Here is an 18,061-nt window from a genome sequence, read left to right on the forward strand (position 1 = left end):
ATTCAGACCCCATCCTATGGTGCACTAGAGATTGAGCACTGTTCACTGCATGTGCCTTCACTCCCAGTCCCTTGCACAATGCTCTGGCAGACCATAGCTTATCAGAACTAGCTACACACTCCTGTTCTCAGCCCTCAGTCATACCTACAGACCTGGACATTTGGAGCAGTAAGAAGCCAGGGTCGGGGGGGTGGAGGGGGAAGAAAAAATGAGAGAGAAAAAAGTCAAATCTTTATTTGAAATGGGCCAATGCCTTTTGAAATAGGCGATAAGGGACAATAGTACAGGTGCAACAAGGATCTGTACACTGTCATAGCAAGTTTCAGACTGCAATGTTGGTGAACAGCATGTTTCTAAGATTACAGATACAGACTTCTATAAAAGGGGAGATAATTCTATTTGGAGTCAAGGTGATCTCAGCTGGACGGGGAGTGGTGTGCAGGCAATCAAGCTCTGGGTTAAGTGAGTCCATCAAGCAAGAGTAGGGGTCAGGCCTGGCTGGAATTCCACCTCATGGTTGAATAGCCTGCCCGACTCAGCCACCATGGCTTGGACAATGGCCACAGGCAGCAGAGGGGCATCTGCTGACCTTACTCCAACGTGAGTCACTTTGAGGTGGGGAGGAGAGAGAATGAGGGGGTGAGAAAAGGGGAAGTATTTCTTTAAATGAAGTAGAACTGGTGACAGGACAAGGGTGGCACATCTCAGCAATGTTGGCAACTGGTGAGTAATCATCTGGGACCCTTTAATCGCTACCCCTCCCCTAATTAAATTCAGAGTCCGATGTCAATTAAGGCATGCAGGTGACAAAAGTGTTCTGGTTGTTACTAAATACAGCTGGCGGGTTTCACAAGTCAGGTGGGCCCACAACATTGACCCCTGACCCACATGCTACGGTCAGTTGAGGCTGAAGCAGTTTGAACTTGAACCAAGGTTTGTTGCAGAGGTTACGTGGCAAGGGGGTTGGGTTGGAGGGGGTGGGGGGAAGCTAAGGGGGCAAAATGCCTCCCAAAATATAGAAAGTTCTGAAGAAAAAGACATACCAGATTAACTGCTGACATCAGCTGGCTCAGTTAGGCCCTGACTGACTGGCCTGTTTGAGGAGTTTGATTTACTTTAACCAACTGAGCAGCTGAGTTGACACACATTCAAATCCATGGCTTTTTTTGGGGGGGGGGGGGGGGTGCGAAATGAGCAAACATTGCCCCTTCGCGGTTAGATCTTCATTGGTCGGGTCACTGGAGAGCAGCTCAAGTGTTGAATGAACCCACCCCCGCCACCAGCTGCTAGGTTTTTACAGGCAGAAAGTTGGCCTAGTATGTTGGAGCTCTGCACTGTAGTCAGGAAAAGCTGATGAGGAGTCAATGTGACCCCATTTAGTTTTGTTGCTGGAGCAGGATAAGAGTGTCAACAAATTGGCTTTTGAACAAGCCGAAGCAGTTCTTGATACTCGGGACAGTCTCAATGGCAACAGTTTTATACAGTTCTCTCTTAGTGTTTTAATTATATTACTATTAACTTGCAGCATGATTACTGAAGCACAACAGGAACATTTAGACACACAATACAACAACAGCATCCCACCTTACACCAAACACGAATTAGAAGATTGAAAAATCTCAAGAAGAGTCTCTCAAATGCAAACTTCATAGGGTACAGTCCTGACCATCTAAAATGCCAATTCTATAGGCAACCCTGTGGAAACGTTAGACAGATCCATTGGAATATTGGAAACAAGGATCTTGTTTGGTGCCGATATGTTCACGTGCTCACGAACATTTGGTGCAAACTTTCATGTAATCTCAGTCAATATTAAAGATTTAAAAGGGGCACAATGTGTGCCAACAGTCAATTCCCCCCTCACCCCCTTTTAACAAGGAGGCTAGTCTCTGATTTTCAGTTACATTAAGAGTTGTTACTGGCATTAATGAGCTTAAGAGGGGTGGAGAAGGCAGAGGGTGGGGCAGGAAACTATTATATAAATCATTCTGCACAAAATTAGTCAACTAGGCATCTGCTTTTTTTTTGTAGGTGGAAAGAAATATAGAAGGTTACTGGTCAGCACTTAGGATGGATTGAGGCTGTGGTATCCCAGGAGGAGTTGAGCACATTGGCTACCCTGGTTGTTGTCAATATACCACTCGCGCACCGAGGAAAAAGGCACCAGATTCCCATTCCAGGGCACACGGTTTATTGTGACAAAACTTAAAAATCCATCAGCTTATTAGTTTAAGGAAGGCAATGGGCATACATTATACTGTGTGGCTGTCAAACCCGACCTTGCAACTGAAATGCGAGATGAGCAGGGTTCATGGCGAGCCCTCAATTAACCCTTCCCTTCAAAAAGAAAAAGATTGCACGGGAACAGCCAGAATTTGAGTGGCTCCCCACCGTCTCGATCTAATCATTTCTGCATGACAGGTCCGGCATGAAGCGCCAAATATTTGCAAAAGCACTTCCCTCTGCCTAGACTGTTTTTTTTTTGTGTGTCTCTAGCACGTAGCTGAGGCGAGAGTTACGATGGAATTGTTTTAAGGTGGAATCTTTACCGGTGTTAAGCAATCTTTGGGGTGGGGAGGATTACTCCATGGACTCAGACCACTTAACACTGGTACTAAAACAGCTCTGGTAAAAAAAAAAGGGAAGGTTTACACAAAGTGGCCCCCAAAGATTACCATTCAGCAAGATGTTAATTCCAAAATTCTGAATGAACCGTGTCTACCATCAACAATGAAGCACAATTGTTATTAATTAAAAGCTGTTCCAACTATTTTCAACTCTTTCATCGGTTTATCTGGGACACGGTCAGATGAGACTTATTAATCCGAAAAAAGATTCCACCTTAAAAAAAAATTATAGTTTAGCGGTTGACAAGACTGCCTTCGTGACCAGTCAGTGGCGTCTTTGGCATTAGGGGTGCGTCAGTGACTCGACAGTCTGCTCACTCGGGCGGGCTCAGCCACTCCTGATGCTGCCGTCACCCGTTCGCCTCCTGCGGGCCAGGATGACTTCCTTGGACACCCTCTTACAGTTACTGGCCAGTCCGAGCCAACACACCATGTCGATGAAGCAGGTGGTGATGTTCCCTCGCCAGCCGTACTCACTGGTCGAATAGTCATACGGGAATGTGTGGTGATAGTTGTGGAACCCTTCTCCTGCAGCAAGGCAAGATGGGAAACTGGTCAAGATACTTACAGATGACATGATTTACACTAAAATTTTAACACACCATAAAACATCTCCCAATTCCCTCCCCTGGTCAACCCCACCCCCCCATCTTGCACCCTTCATAGACCTGAAATCATCTTAATACACTGCTAATTTTCACCAAATCCCATTCACCCATCATCCCAAGCTTGCTGGTCTACACTGGCTCTGACCATTAACACCACAAATTTTAAAATTCTCATCCTCAATTACAAATCCTTACATGGTCTTGCCTCAAATCTCTAATCACCTCCAGCTCTACAACCCTCCAAACACTTGGCACTCCTCCAATTCTGGCCCACTGTGCACTCCTGACTTTTCACAGTCCCACTATTGTTAGCTGTACCTCCAGCTGCCTAGGCCCCAAGCTCTGGAAGTCACTCCTCTAAAATTCTCTCTCTCTTTGCTCCTACAAGATGCTTCTCAAGATCTGCTTTTGGTCACCCCGTCCTAATGTGTGGGGCTCAGTGTCAAATTGTTTGATAACACTCCTAAAAAATGCCTTGTTTTAACATGTGTAATGGTCCGGTATAAATGTAATTTGTAGTAAGAGAAGAGCCTTACATTTGCATAGCACCTTTCATGACCCCAAGGTTAGGTCAAGTCTGTGCCATTTAATTCGCTTGCTCAGTCATTGGCTGAATCTGCTCTCGGGCCAGGCCCCAAGCTCATTCACCAAACATAACAGACAAGATCTTATAAAGGGCTTGCATTTCTATAGGACCTTAGGATGTCCTAAAGTGCGTAATGGTCAAAAAGCTACATTTTTTGAATGATGATCACTGTTGTAATGTAGGAATCATGGCTGCTAGTTTATACAAGGCCCCACAAGCTGCAACGTGATAACAACCAGATAATATATTTCAGGGATATTGGCAGAGGAGTGAAATATTGACCAGGACATTGGGGAGAACTCTCGGGCTTTGCTTAAAAACACCTATGGATCTTTTAGGTCTACCAAGAGGGTAGACTTCAGTTTAGCGTATCATTGGAGAGCTGTCACCTCAAACAGTGTAGCACTCTCTTGGTACTGCACGGTTTTAAAAAACTAAAACTAGAAATGTTAAAAGCAAGGTCCATAAAAAGTATTATTTGAAAATATAATAAGCAACTAATCCTTAAACTAACTGCACTGTATGGCCAATGAAAACTGCTTTATAACACGCCCACTCAAACTCTGACTTAAGTAACAAAGGGATGTGAGAGTAATGAGCTAACACATCTCTCCTCTCTTCAGCAATCAACAACAGGGCAATCAAATTATTTCAGCCTGAAGCAAACATTGGTGGAGAACTAACACTTAAGGAGGAAGTATTTTGCCAGTAACCTTGTCAATAATATTGGTCCCAGCATCTCAGACACGATCAGCAACCTCAATATAGACTAGGGGCTGGCCACTGAAGGTCTGTATTGCCCAGGGCAACACCAAGGCACTAGTGTTTGTACTCTCATTAGATCTATAGATCTAGGCAACACCTCCCCAACAGTTCTTCCACCCCTTATAAAATCCTGTCAGTTGTGTCTTGATTAATGAACTCAAAAGCCTGGCCCATTTAAAAAAAAGATTCAGTTAATTGAAGAGTAAACAACTGAAAATGGCTTAGGGCTGGCCTAACCTTGAGGTGCAGTCACTTCAAACTCATGGTCAATGGGCCCGTGGTTAATAATTTCCTAATTCAAATATTTGGACTAGACTATTAACTGCGAGGGATTATGTTCCCTACCAATGAGGCCATTACTTACTGTTTACATCGTTGGATACTTAAAAACATTTACTTGATAAGTGAATCCAGTCCTACAACCTTCCAATTCTGGCCTCTTGTGCACTCCAACTTCAATTGCTGCAGCAATGGCCATCAGCGGCCTCAGGCCCAGGCTCTGGAGTTCCCTCCAACAATTGCCACCTCTCTGCCTTAGAATTGTTAAAACCAACATCCTTGCCAAGCTTTGGATCACCTGCCCCAATATCTCAATGTGGCTTGGTATCAAATTACACTCCTGTGAAGCACCCTGGGGCGTAGTATTTAAAGGGTGCGATATACGTGCAAGTTGGCAGGAAAAGTGGCATCGAGGATTATCAGGTCAGCCATGATCTCATTGAATGACGGGAGCTGGCCGAATGGCCTACTTCTGCTCCTACATCTTGTGGTCTTGTTGTCCTGCGAGGAACAATTTAAGAGACTGGGCCTGTATTCGCTAGAGTTTAGAAGAATGAGAGACAATCTCATTGAAGTATACAAAATTCTCACAGGGCTCAACAGGGCATTTGCAAGAAGGATGGTTCCCCTGGCTTTGTAGGGGGCTTACACCTGGGGGACACGATCTCAGAATAAAAAAGGGCTCAAAGGGTAGTGAATATTTGGAATTCTCTACCTCAGAGGGCTGTGGAAGCTCAAATCATTGAGTATGATCATGATAGAGATTGACACATTTCTCAATATTAAAGGCATCAAGGGGTATGGGGATAGCGCTGGAAAATGGCATTGAAGTACAAGATCAGCCATGATATAGTTGAATGGCAGAGCAGGTTTGAGGGGCTGAATGGCCTACTCCTGCTTTTATTTCCCCTTGTTCCTATGTTGTCATCTTGAGGGGGAGGGGCACCTACATCCCACAGACCGGGTTACCCAATTAAAAAGGAAAATCCAATCAATCCAACCTTTAATTGCAAGTGATTTTCTCAGGAAAATAAAAAAAGAGGGCTTGTATTTTGTCCCTGGCCGTGGGCGCAACAGCTCCTGGTTTGGAGGGAGGGCAGAGAAATATTGGTTCATTCAAGTAGAGGCCAAAGTCAAAGAGTTAAGATGTAATAAGAGATGAACATTCTAGAGGTTTGCTGGGTTACCTTGGGGACTAAGAGTATTTACTTGATCTTTCCCGAGGGCATTTAGATGGATGGAGAAGCCAGCATTAGAGGGAGAACACAAACTGGGGAAGGAGGCTGAAGAATAAAATGGCAGTTCCACATTTTTTTTCCCTCCCCAACCCCACCAGGTCCAGCTGAGGCCAGACGTTGGAACAGTCACATGCAAGACACCTTTCATCAATACCCAAAATCTCAAGTTAAAAAAACCCAGAAAATTCCGGAAGCCCTCGGCTGCTCCTGTGGAGAAAGAAACAGGTTTAACGTTTCAGGTCGACCACCTTTCGTCAAGAGTTCTGAAACACTGACCCGGTTTCCTTCTCCACAAAACGCTGCCAGACTGGCTGAGCATTTCCAATTCTTATAAATCAGGATTTTCAGCATCCGCAGCATTTTGTTTCTTTTGTATTAAACGCCAAACTTTTAACCTTGGCTGCACTGTGAGAGAAGGGCAGCAGCAGAATTTGCTGCTTTCCTAGTCACCCATCGCTGTCAAATCATCTGAATACTGTCAGCCTGCCAGAATCAATGTGGAAGTGGTTCACTGTTATAACACTTTCTTGGCCAGCTTCCTGCCTTGCACCTTCTGATAACCCAAGTTCATTCGAAACGTTGCTGCCCACATCCTAACTTGTACACAATGTCCTGCTCGCCGACCAATGCTGGCTCCCATTTCTGCAAACACGGTTTTTCAAATTCTCATTCTTGCTTTCAAATCCCTCCATGGCCTCCCTATCGCCGTCAGCTCTTCCACCTCCATGACTCAAGGTTTCTGCACTCTTCCGTTCTGGCTTCTCGCTCATCCCCTACGTTCTCTGCTCAAGTGTTGGCGGCTGTGCATTCAGCTGCCTGGGCCCCTAAGTTCTGGAACTCCCTCCCTTCCTTTGAGGTGCTCCTTAAAACCTAGCAACTCTCCTAATATCTCTATGTGGTTCATTTTGTCTGATATCAGTCCTGTGACGTTTTACTTCATTAAAAGGTGCTACGTAAATGCAAGTCCTGTTGTGGGCTAGAAAGAACAGCTCCAATTAAAAAGGAACTTGAACCTCAGGGGCAAAGAATTGGAAAAACTTGGATGAAAGCTAGAAAAATAGGCCTTGAAGGACCAGGGATATCAAAGAAAAGACTTGCATTTATGTAGCACCTTTCACAATCACCAGACATCCCAATTACAACCAATGAAGTACTTTTTTTAAAAAAAAAAGCATAGTCACTGTTGTAATGCAGGAAACTTGGCATCAAATATGTCCTCAGCAAGCTCCCACAAACAGCAATGTGATACCAACCAGATAATCTATTTGCGAGATATTGCTTGAGGGATAAGTATTGCCAAGGACACCATGCGTAACTCCCCTTGTCCACCTGAGTTGGATGACAGAGCCCTCGGTTTAAATGTCTCATCCAAAAGTTGGCATCTCAGACAGAACGGCACGCCCTCAGTACTGCTTCGGAGTGTTAGCCTAGACAGTGTGCTCAAGTTGGGCTTGAAGCCATACAACCATCTAACTCAGGAGGTGAGAGCGCTAGCAACTGAACATCATAAATTGCATTGAAAAAGTCAACATGATGCCACGATTTGAAAGGAAAAATCAACCAGGACTCTCACCTATTGCTCCAAAAGCAACAAATCGATTCTCACGGGGGTTGATCCATCGGTCATAGGGCCGGTTCCCGAACATGTGGGCTGCACTGTTCACCAACCAGGTGGCATTCAACACCAATGTGTACCGCAAGATGGCAGCAATGAAGTATGCGTTCCAGAACGACTCATCCCAGAAATACCAGGGGACAACCGTGGGGATGATGAAGCACATTAGCACCACAGAGCGCTTATAGTACCTGAAAAACAAGGGAAGGACACCAGTTACAAAGAAAGTAGATTAATAGATCCTAGTCATCAGTTGGAAGTGCCATAAATGAGGGCCAACACCAGACATATGTGGTCAAAGTTGACCCCTGCCCATTAGCCACACGGTCACACTTGATCCATGTAGAATTTACAACAGAAACAGGCCTTTTGGCCCAACCAGCCCATGTTGGCATTTACCCCTATATGGACAAATAGCCCTCACATTTACCCACACTGTTTCTATATCCCTTCAAATTCCTTACCCAATTTAGATAAAAATGTTTCTGCCTCAAACACGAACCCTGAAGTGAATTCCACAACCTTGTGTTCCCCCCCAACCCCCATTCTTGTGAGCATCTCTGGATAGGCCAGAATTTGTTGCCCATCCCTAGCTGCCCTTGAGAAGGTGGTGGTGAGCTGCCATCTTGATCCGCTGCAGTCCATGTGGTGTAGGTATACCCACAGTGCTGTTAGGAAGAAATTTCAAGGATTTTGACCCAGCGATAGTGAATGAATGGTGAAAAATTTCCAGGTCAGGATGGTGTGTGGCTTTGAGGGGAACCTGCAGGTGATGGTGTTCCCATGTGTCTGCTGCCCTTGTCCTTCTAGGTGGTAGTGGTTATGGGTTTGGAAGGTGCTGTCGGAGGAGACTTGACAAATAACTGAAGTGCATCTTGTGGATGGTACACACTGCTACTATGCATCAGGCGTGAAGGAGAATAAATATTTAAGATGGTGGTTGGCGTGCCAACCAAATGGGTCGATTTGAAATTCTGCCTGCCCTCTGTTCTCGACTCCTCACCTACTGGCAACAGGTCTGCTTTGGTTTACCCTGTCCCATAACTTCATAATTTCAAACTGAATTTGTTCTTCCAACTCAACTGAGCAGTGCTAGAAACACAACAGGTTCACTAATGTCTTATCACCCCACCAATTATTCTTACCTCATGCCATATGTCCTTGTGGCTCAATGGGTCACCTCTGAACCAGACATTGCTGAGTTCAAGCCCCACTCCAGAACCTTGAGCACAACTTGACACTCCACTGCCAGTACTGAAGGAGCGCTGCACTGTCTGAGGTGCTGTGTTTCAGAAGAAAAAAGGCCCCATCTGACCTCAGGCAAAGCAAAATACTCCTTGGGCATTATTTCAGGAGAGCAGGGGCTTCTCCTGTGTCCTGGTTAATATTTTTATCCCTTAACAGCTAAAGAGTACATTGGCATTTTTGGGATCTGGCCTGCAACTTGAAATCCAAATCTGAACATTGTAATATTTCAGGCTTGAAAGGAAGCCTTGCAAATCCAAGTCCTATGACCAAAGGCACTTCACTTGGGAAAACCTGACAGGCATGAAGGAGGAGCCCAAAAAAAGTCAACAAGAAAATTGTGCTGGTGGGGGTGGGGGAAGGAATGTGTAGAGAAAAGTGAGGAAAGGAGAGCCAGCCCTCAAGTTAACCATCCTTCTCTCAGCAGGTACTGGGGCTGCCAATTGGCTGGAATAAGTGCCTCGCCACAGCCTGTGACAAAAGGCCTGCTCCATTTCGAGGGCTGGGCCCAGTCAACACACATCCAGAGAGCTGCATGGACCGGACCAGACCAGTGACACCTTAGCAGCAGCAACCCACATCATTTATCACGAAACCCGGAGACACAGCCCTGCTATCCTGACTCCACCACGTAAATAATTGTAACAAGTCATTTTTCAGCCACCGCCTCCTCCTCCTCCTTCTTCTTCTTGCCCTGCTGGATTTAACTGATTGGAGGGTCTAAGGTGCACGGTGATGGCACTGAATCACGGCCTGTGCTAATTTCTAAAGCAGGGGCTGTGACTTATTACCCCTCAGAGGCCTAATGAATTCCTGAGGCTCAAGCTCCATTCCTGGGCCACCCCAGAAGAACTTTCTGGGAAATATGGAGCAGGAAAGGAAGGAGGCTAAGCCACTTGACCACCTTGATTTTAACTCCACTGTACTTATTTTCCACCAGGCTGAGGTTAAGAACGTTTCCCTAGTTTTCCTCCTTCCCCTCTTCAAACTCTACCACCAGCAGTGAACAGGCAAGGCCTTTGTTGCATCTCTGCAATGAATGCAGTCATGTGCTGCTTTGAACCACTTGTCTTAATCGGCTAATAGCACCTTCCGGGAGCAGAGCACAAGCGAGTGTAGATACTGCGCACCAATCATGGTGCGTGTCAAGTTCTGGATCAGCAGGTATCACCTACTGGCCTTGGGGAGGTCTATACCATCTTCAGGGGCAACAAAAGAAAAAAAGATTACTTTCTGCGGATGACCAGTTGGTGCAGAGTCCTCATCCACATTTACAACTGGAGTTTAAATCCAACTCAAACTGATGAGACAAAAGTCATCTTCCTCTAAATGGCTGAGCACTTCATAATGGGCACTCCATATAAACTGCTCACTTTCGTCATTTCACCCAGACAAACCACTGTCACAAAAAGCCATTTAACATCGGAGATCTTCTCTCAGCCAGGAAGGGAGGTAACTGGGCAGACCAGACAGTGTTTCTCCTCTTACATCTGTCCCATCGATGGGAGTCACACCGAGGGAGATCTACCCTGCATTCAATTCATGCTATGCCAGACTTTAAATAAGGAAGAGAATAGATACAGAGCAAATTATCTTTCTAACTCTTACTAGATCAAACCAGAGTGTGTTTGGGTGTGTAGTACAATTTAAACCATGCAGTTAACTCAATTCCCAATATACATCTAACATTAGTTGGGAATAGTTGATGGTACAGTAAATGGGGAACACAGTAAATGTCCCTTCATTGAAGGGGGCTGTAATCCAACCTGAAAACCCTCAAAAGGCAGAACATAGAAAGAGCTTCACTCTCGCGTTTATTTCAATTCTATATACCCAACCGGGGAATGCTCGATTGGGTTACAGCAAGTAAGCTTTGCTACGTACAATCTCCAGCTTATACCTGAACTGAGGGCATTTAATGAGGCACAGCAGCCAGAACGTTACTCTGCATCCAGCCAGCACACTGCTTCTAATCACCACTGGGATTAAGTATGTAAAACCCATTCCAATTGTCAATCATGACTAGAGCAAAAATGAACTCAAAAAGTACCTGAGTAGACAAAAAGCTGAGAGCAAAGACAGGATACTTTGTAATAAAGCAGTCTCAGTTTCCACTTTCTCCACCCCTCCCTTTCTCTGTGACTGCTTTGTAAACACCTGTCCCTCAAAAAAATTTAGCCGTTATCTCATTGTGGTTTGAGAGAGCTTCCTACATTATCGAGGTGATATCATTTCAGAAGTACTTCGTTGGCTGCAAAATGTATTGGGATGACCTGAGATTGTGAAAGGCACTAAATAAATGAAAGCTCTCTTTTTCAAAGGAGCTCACTTTTGTTGTAAGATGTCCAAGTCTAGCATCCACTTCATCTGTGAATCTAGATACTGAAAGTGGAGGGTGGTGTGACCACAAAGGCAAGTTCCTGTTATTTGTGAATCAGCTACACACATTCTCTCCCAGTAGCAGTTACTGAACACTGATCAGCCCTCCCTCATGCAAGCATATTGAGCTAAATCACTTCCCTGCCTAAGGTCAAGTGACTCAGCACAGGCCAATTATCTTATCTTAGTCAAACTCAACAGATACTCAATCTTCCCGTGACCAAGAATGGGACATTTTGTTCCGAGTTGATGGTTACCACATTAACTTTACTTGAACACTGCCTACTTCAGGTATGAGTGCCACTTGGAACTGGGCCAAGACTTGGCCAAACAAACCTATTTCACAGAGGACCCTTGCAGCCTCTTCATCGGGGCTGGGCTTGTACTCAGGCACCGAGGTGATTTAAGTGCTAACAGCAGAAGTACTCACTTTTTTTGGAACATGACAACAGGGTCTGCCTTCAGGTCGCTGAGGTCCAGCTTGCTCCCCTTCTCGATCACATCTGGATGCTTCCGGACCATTAGCCACCCGACATGTGAAAAGAAAAAGCCGCGTGTGGCGTTGTGAGGGTCAGCATCAGTTTCGGAGAACTTGTGATGCACCCGATGGTCCCGAGCCCATTCATAAATATGATTCTTAAAAAAAGAGGGAAAGTTACAAAGTGTCAGTAATTGCAACTTCAGGGTTGGGGGCAGTCTCCTCTCCCTCAGTCACATTCCACTCACCATTCCTGCTGCCCTGTCTATTATTCTCATCTGTAGTGCATCATTCTTCCCAGCTCTCCTCCACTGGTAGGAGAGGGGACCACATGTGGCACATTGTGTGGTACAAGCATTCCAATCTACGTCTCGAGTGCTGTAGTTCATTTCAAAGAGAACCCTTTCAGTGCTGAGGGTCGAGCTTCCTCCCCCCACAATTTATTCTTTCATGGGATGTGGGTGTCACTGGCATTTGTTGCCCATCTCTAATTGCCCCTGAACTGAGTGGCTTGCTAGGCCATTTCAGACAGCAGTTAAGAGTCAACCACATTACGTGTATGGATTTACAAGTAGGCCAGACCACGTAAGGATAGCAGATTCCTTCCCTTAAATAAAGGGCATTAATGAACCAGATGGGTTATGACAATGATAGTTTTGTGGTCACCACTATGGAGACTAGCTTTATATTCCAACTTTAATTTATTGCATTTAAATTCCACCAGCTGCCATGGTGGGATCTGAACCGATATCCCTGAAGCATTAGCCTGGACCTCTGGATTATCACTATGCCACCATCTCCCCTCAAAGCAGCTGGGACAAGAGGCTTCACACTCAGCCTTCCATGTGGAACGGGTTTCCTCCAGTTAAGACCCAAGCTCTCTCACAATTAAACAGACATACGAAATAGTGTGCCAATTTAGAAACGTGCATGCCGACCCGAGTGACATATTGGTGCAGAAGGGGACATCCAGAGTTTGCTGAAGCACTTCAAGGTCAGGTGTAGCTGAGGCAGTTAAACTCTAGCTCCAGGCAGCCCCAAAACCTAGGAGTTATATACAGTTCCCACGTGCTGGTATTCTAGCCTGCAAGGTTCATGCAAATTAACTCTATTAGCACATGTTTTTCTTATTTTGGTTGCCCTGAAGGTTTAAAAAGGGGTGTTTTTAATGCTCTTGCCTCACTGGGGAATAACTTGTGAAACAGCACACACGGATCTGCTAGCATCAGTGACCCCAGGTGTTATGTTGATTAATAGGCACAGAGATTTCACTATGATACAGAGCTCACAATATATCAGGGGACAGATCTGAAGATACATTATGGGTTAGACAGAATAATGCTCACTCTACGCTACCCAGGGCATGTAAATCATGGGCTGGACACCAGGCAGAAGGCCTGTTTCGACAGTGCTTTATCCTTAACCTTAAGAAAGCATCCCTATTGCATGAACAAGAATTGCTCTATGTTCCATCTCTGTAGCCTGCCTGAGCAAATGGCCACTTCATACTAGCTCATTTAGTTTTCTGACATGTGCTCAAACCCACTAATTTAAGTCAAAACTATCAGACTCAATTCAGGTAGGAGTTTGGAGAACAGTGAAAACAGTTATATTATTAACCTATGTCACTCTGTACTAGTCTCCCTATGGATTCAATTTAATAAATATGACATTGTACATAATGCAGTCATTAGATATAATACTCCACCATGTATTAAATATGAATATATTTGTATACATAAGGGTTCCCCCCATAATAGAATGTATGTATTAAATTTGAAAATATTTGTATAAGGGTTTTCCCCCCATACAAAAGTACTGCAGCTTACATTTATTTCACACATATGCAGTGTTACTAGGTTCCAGTGCCACAATCTCATTATATAGGATGCAATACAGGGTACTGTACAAGATGGAGGGACTGTTGGTATACATGATATCAGGCTACTGCACAGTGTTCTGTTATAGTACATCATGTCCATGTTTCACAGACAGTGCATTATCTTGTGTACATTTTACAGGGGAACTGTTATATTACTGGACATACTGTACCATCATTGGGAATCCAAAACTTGGGAAAGGCCCAATTCATATTTCAGATATAGGCCATTCAGGTATAGGCCATTCTGCACGTAAAATGTTAAGTGCTCTCCTCTATCAACAGATGTTGACTGATCAGCTGAGTGCCTGACCCACCCCCCTCCAGGGCAGTTCTGTTTCAGATTTCCAATAGCTGTATTTTCCTTTTCTGTCTCTCACACAATAAAACAAATTATGCCAGATAGCGACATCGGACATGAAATGAGGGGACCAGTCATATGTATCCTGTTGATAACACAGATGTCAGAATAGTATCACCTGAAGAGTATTGGAAAAGTTGAAAACATTTTTGGTCCACAGCCTAGACTTCAATCAGATGATGATTGGCACTCAAGGAATGCTGGGCCCAATCAAAAGATCAACATACTTGGGGTTACCCCAATGGCAGCACTGTTGCTAAGGAGCACAAGCCAGCCAAGCGCCTTAATGTCATGGTGGATTATTAATGGAAAATAAAGCAACAGCTTGCATTCATGTTTTACCTTGAAGGTAGCAAAAAATCTCAAGGCACTGCACAAAAGCAAAGTTCGACAGCGAGTTGCAGGAGATACTTTTAAAAAAAAGTGAAAGCAAAAGATCGGGGAAAGAGAGGGGTTTTAAAAAAGGTAGGGGATTCCAGAACCTTGGGACTTGGACAGCAGATGGCTTGGTCACCAGTGGTGGAGCAAAGAAAATGGGGGCGGGGGGGGGGGGGGGAAATGTGCAAGAGGCCAGGATTGGAGGGTGCTGAGATCTGAGGGGGCTGGAAGAAGTGATAGGGAGAGTAAGGTCATGGAGGGATTTGAAAACGAGGTGGCACGTTTCAGAAATCAAGGCGCTATGGAGTGGAAACTGCTGATAAATATAAACACATGGTTACCATGAATAAAAGCCTGCCATGTGTCAGAAATATGGGAGCCTAATTCCCTCTAGGAGCATGCCAGTGAATGTATGTGTTTGATTGCAGTTATGTATTATTTAACACCTTATTTTTAAGCACCGAACTTGAATATTGCTGAAAAAAAAAAAGACATTGTTGAAGCTTTTCATCTTGCACTCATCAGGACAAATTGCAAAAATACCAAATGTCAGGGGAAGCAGCAACTTTATACTGCATGAGAATAAAGTATATACAGTATAAAGTTGTTGCTTGCCTTGACATTTGGTATTCTTGCGATTTGTCCTGATGAGTGCAAGATGAAAAGTTTTGGCAAAATGCCTCTTTTCAGCAACACCTTATTTTCAGATGGGGTAGCAGCAGACACAGGAACTCAAGAATGGAACATGATTGTAAAAATAAAAATCCTCCACTACAGTCTGGGTTCAGGGTTCTTTCACTAAAGGTTATGCTACAGGAATAACCACTGGAGGGAGTGGTGCAGCTTCAGCTACCCACACCACACACCCCACCCCCATTCAATTTTTTTTTTGGGGGGTGGGGGGGGGGTGGTGTTTAAATGGGCCCCCACCTCAACTCTTAGATTGTCCCCTCTCTTCTGGTTTCTACAAAGTAAACCGCATCCCCGGTCTATTACCTGGAAAGCCATTGAGTTTGCAATGGCCAGAAACGCCCTGAGCGGCGTAGTGGCTGTGTAGGACCGGTGGCTCCACAGTCGATGAGCTCCAGCTGTCACCCCAAGGGCACTGAGCAAGAAGCAAAGGGCGGCTACACAGGAATAAAACACAGTTATTTTTCTTTATTTTTTTTTAAAAAAAAAGAAAACCACAAGCACAGCCGGTTAAAGTCTGGTCCAAACATGCAACCATTTTGTCTCGGCAGTATGCAGCCCATTCGCATCCCTTTAAGAGCGAGAGAACAAAAGGCACATTGCGAAGTCTCAAAATACGCAGCAAAATATGAAAAGCGTGCGCCATTGAGGAATCTGCACACAGATCAAATTAAAAATCCAGCTGTCTTTTGAGCAGCAGGTTCATTTTAAGAGACTTTCCACTGAATTTATATTCAACAATTAAGGTTTATCTCTGCATTCCTTTTTTTTTAAAAAAAGAAAGAGAAAGTGTTGATGCATCACCCGAGTCACAGGATTTGGAAAAAAACGCAGTTGCATTTATTTTAAAAAAGGGAGTTAAAATAAACGCCTGTATTTTTCCTTTAACTCCCTTTCTAAAATAAACATTGCATTGTTCTTTATAAAAGGGAGTTAAAGAAAAAATATGCATCTATTTTAAAAAGGGGCTAAAAATGCAGTTGTATTAATTCCGAAATTTCATTTCAAGAAAACAGTTGGAAAAAAAATATGCAGTTGCATCCAGCAATAAATTGCATTTTTTTTTAAAAAAAAGGGTTTGGAAAGAAAATGCAAATTGCATTTGTGTTTTTTTTTAAAAACAAAAAAATGCAGGTTATGAACAAGAGGGAGAAGAGGCGATCTTACCCCAGAGCCAGGTTAGAGGTTTAGCGAAAGGCACCAGAAAGACAGAGTAGAAAGCTGCGAAGTGGAGAGCTCCCATCAAGATGATATTCCGCCACACCAACTTCATGGGCGGCTTTGCCCCTTGCTTCTCCTTGTAGGTGGTGTCGAAGGAATCATCCACCGGCCGGTCATCCATGAACTCCGGCGAGGTTGCAGGCTCGGTGCTGGTCATGTTGCACACAGATGGAAACGAAGAGGACAAAGCTTCAGATCTCTAGCTTCCCCTCCAAGCACTTTAGTAACTGCAATGCTCCCAGCTTCCCGGAGGTTGGTGTTGATGAACCGAAAGGGGAGGGGAGGGGGGAAACAGCGAGAGAGAAAAAAAAAAGCAGATGATCAATAAAGCAGCTGGCTGTTACTTTTCGGAAGACAGAACTGCATTGCACTCATTGGTCCGACTGAGTTTGGTACCACCACACCCCAGCCCTGATTGGTTCTACATTGGTGGCATGTTATGCTTGCAACACTCTCTCACACATGCAATTACACTTCTAATATATGCGCAACGCAATTCCTACCGCGTGCAAGAAATGGGGGTGGAATGAACTCAATTTCAATCCATGTTTGCTCTTATTAACTCGTGGCTTAAATCTTTAGGAAGAAAAATGCAGCAGTTTGACTCCTTTGGGAGGAGTAATTTCACGTACTGCTGCTGCTCCCTTCTGTGTTATTTTTTTTTCTGTTTATAAGGCCACCCGACTCTTCACTTCCAGGCAAGTTAATATCTCATTACTGTACCTGAACAAGAGAAGTCAATGGCCTGCAGTAACCCGAGGAAAATGTAGGTCATTGTGCCAGGATTTCCTGCAGGTCCTAGCGCCCGCCATTTACACAATCACGTAATTGAAGTTGCATCTTCCTTTCCCTTTCCTCTTTAAAAACTGTTTCTTTGATTCACCCCCTCCCCCGAAATTAGACCATGCAAACAGCCGGGATAAAAATTAAACCTCAATTTCCTAAGCCCTGGGCACGTTTTGACCGGGCACGTTTTTATTTTGCCACAATTGCCGCATCCGAATCGGAGACGTTTTTGTTGACTGGACTTTTGAGAGATGATTTCACGGTTATCACGGATCAAAATTGCGTGTTGGAATCGACATCCCAGCCCTCAGAAACTCACTCGATATTAAATAACGAGGAAAGAAAGAGAGAGAGAGGGGCTATTTTTCAATGTGAAAATCTACAATACATTTAAGTTTGGCCATATTATAATGAGTAAACTGTCTGGAAAACAATTTGTATATGAATAAAAACAAAAAACTGCGGATGCTGGAAATCCAAAACAAAAACAGAATTACCTGGAAAAACTCAGGTCTGGCAGCATCGGCTGATGCTGCCAGACCTGCTGAGTTTTCCCAGGTAATTTGTATACGAACTCTGATGTTTCAAAACTGTATGAAGAACTAAATCTTTCTCAGCGCTACTGCTATGTATTTTAAAGCATTTTACTGCATCAAGCCGACCACTCCCCTAATGTTCACTGTATTGTAATCAATGTCTAACCCTAGAGTCACGGGGACTTTATTACATGTGTTAACAACATTGCTGGAAGAGAAGGGGGACGGGAGCAATGCCCTCCCTTTCACTTTGATCTTTTGCAATCAAAAGCCATATTGTTCTCCCTGAGTCCTACATGTTCGGCACTTCGCTGCGCAGAAGCTTCACTCCAGTTTGCCCGATAGTAACCCCCTTCATTCATTCGTCACAAGATAACTTGGGCGGGACTT

General features: G+C 44.4%; 1 protein-coding gene across 1 annotated transcript; it reads right to left on the reverse strand.

Annotated features, from left to right (window-relative positions):
• Positions 1 to 219: 219 nt before the first annotated feature.
• LOC121270775 (acyl-CoA desaturase-like) lies at positions 220 to 16,661 on the reverse strand. The gene is made up of 5 exons (XM_041176215.1): positions 16,296 to 16,661; positions 15,435 to 15,565; positions 11,773 to 11,978; positions 7,677 to 7,909; positions 220 to 3,155 (listed from the first exon to the last, which is right to left on the reverse strand). Exons 1-5 carry the CDS (start codon positions 16,504 to 16,506, stop codon positions 2,956 to 2,958), a joined length of 981 nt encoding a protein of 326 aa, XP_041032149.1. The 5' UTR covers positions 16,507 to 16,661; the 3' UTR covers positions 220 to 2,955.
• Between the last annotated feature and the right edge of the window lie 1,400 nt (positions 16,662 to 18,061).

This window comes from Carcharodon carcharias, chromosome 28 (assembly GCF_017639515.1).
Source record: "Carcharodon carcharias isolate sCarCar2 chromosome 28, sCarCar2.pri, whole genome shotgun sequence".
NCBI classification, from domain to species: domain Eukaryota; kingdom Metazoa; phylum Chordata; class Chondrichthyes; order Lamniformes; family Lamnidae; genus Carcharodon; species Carcharodon carcharias.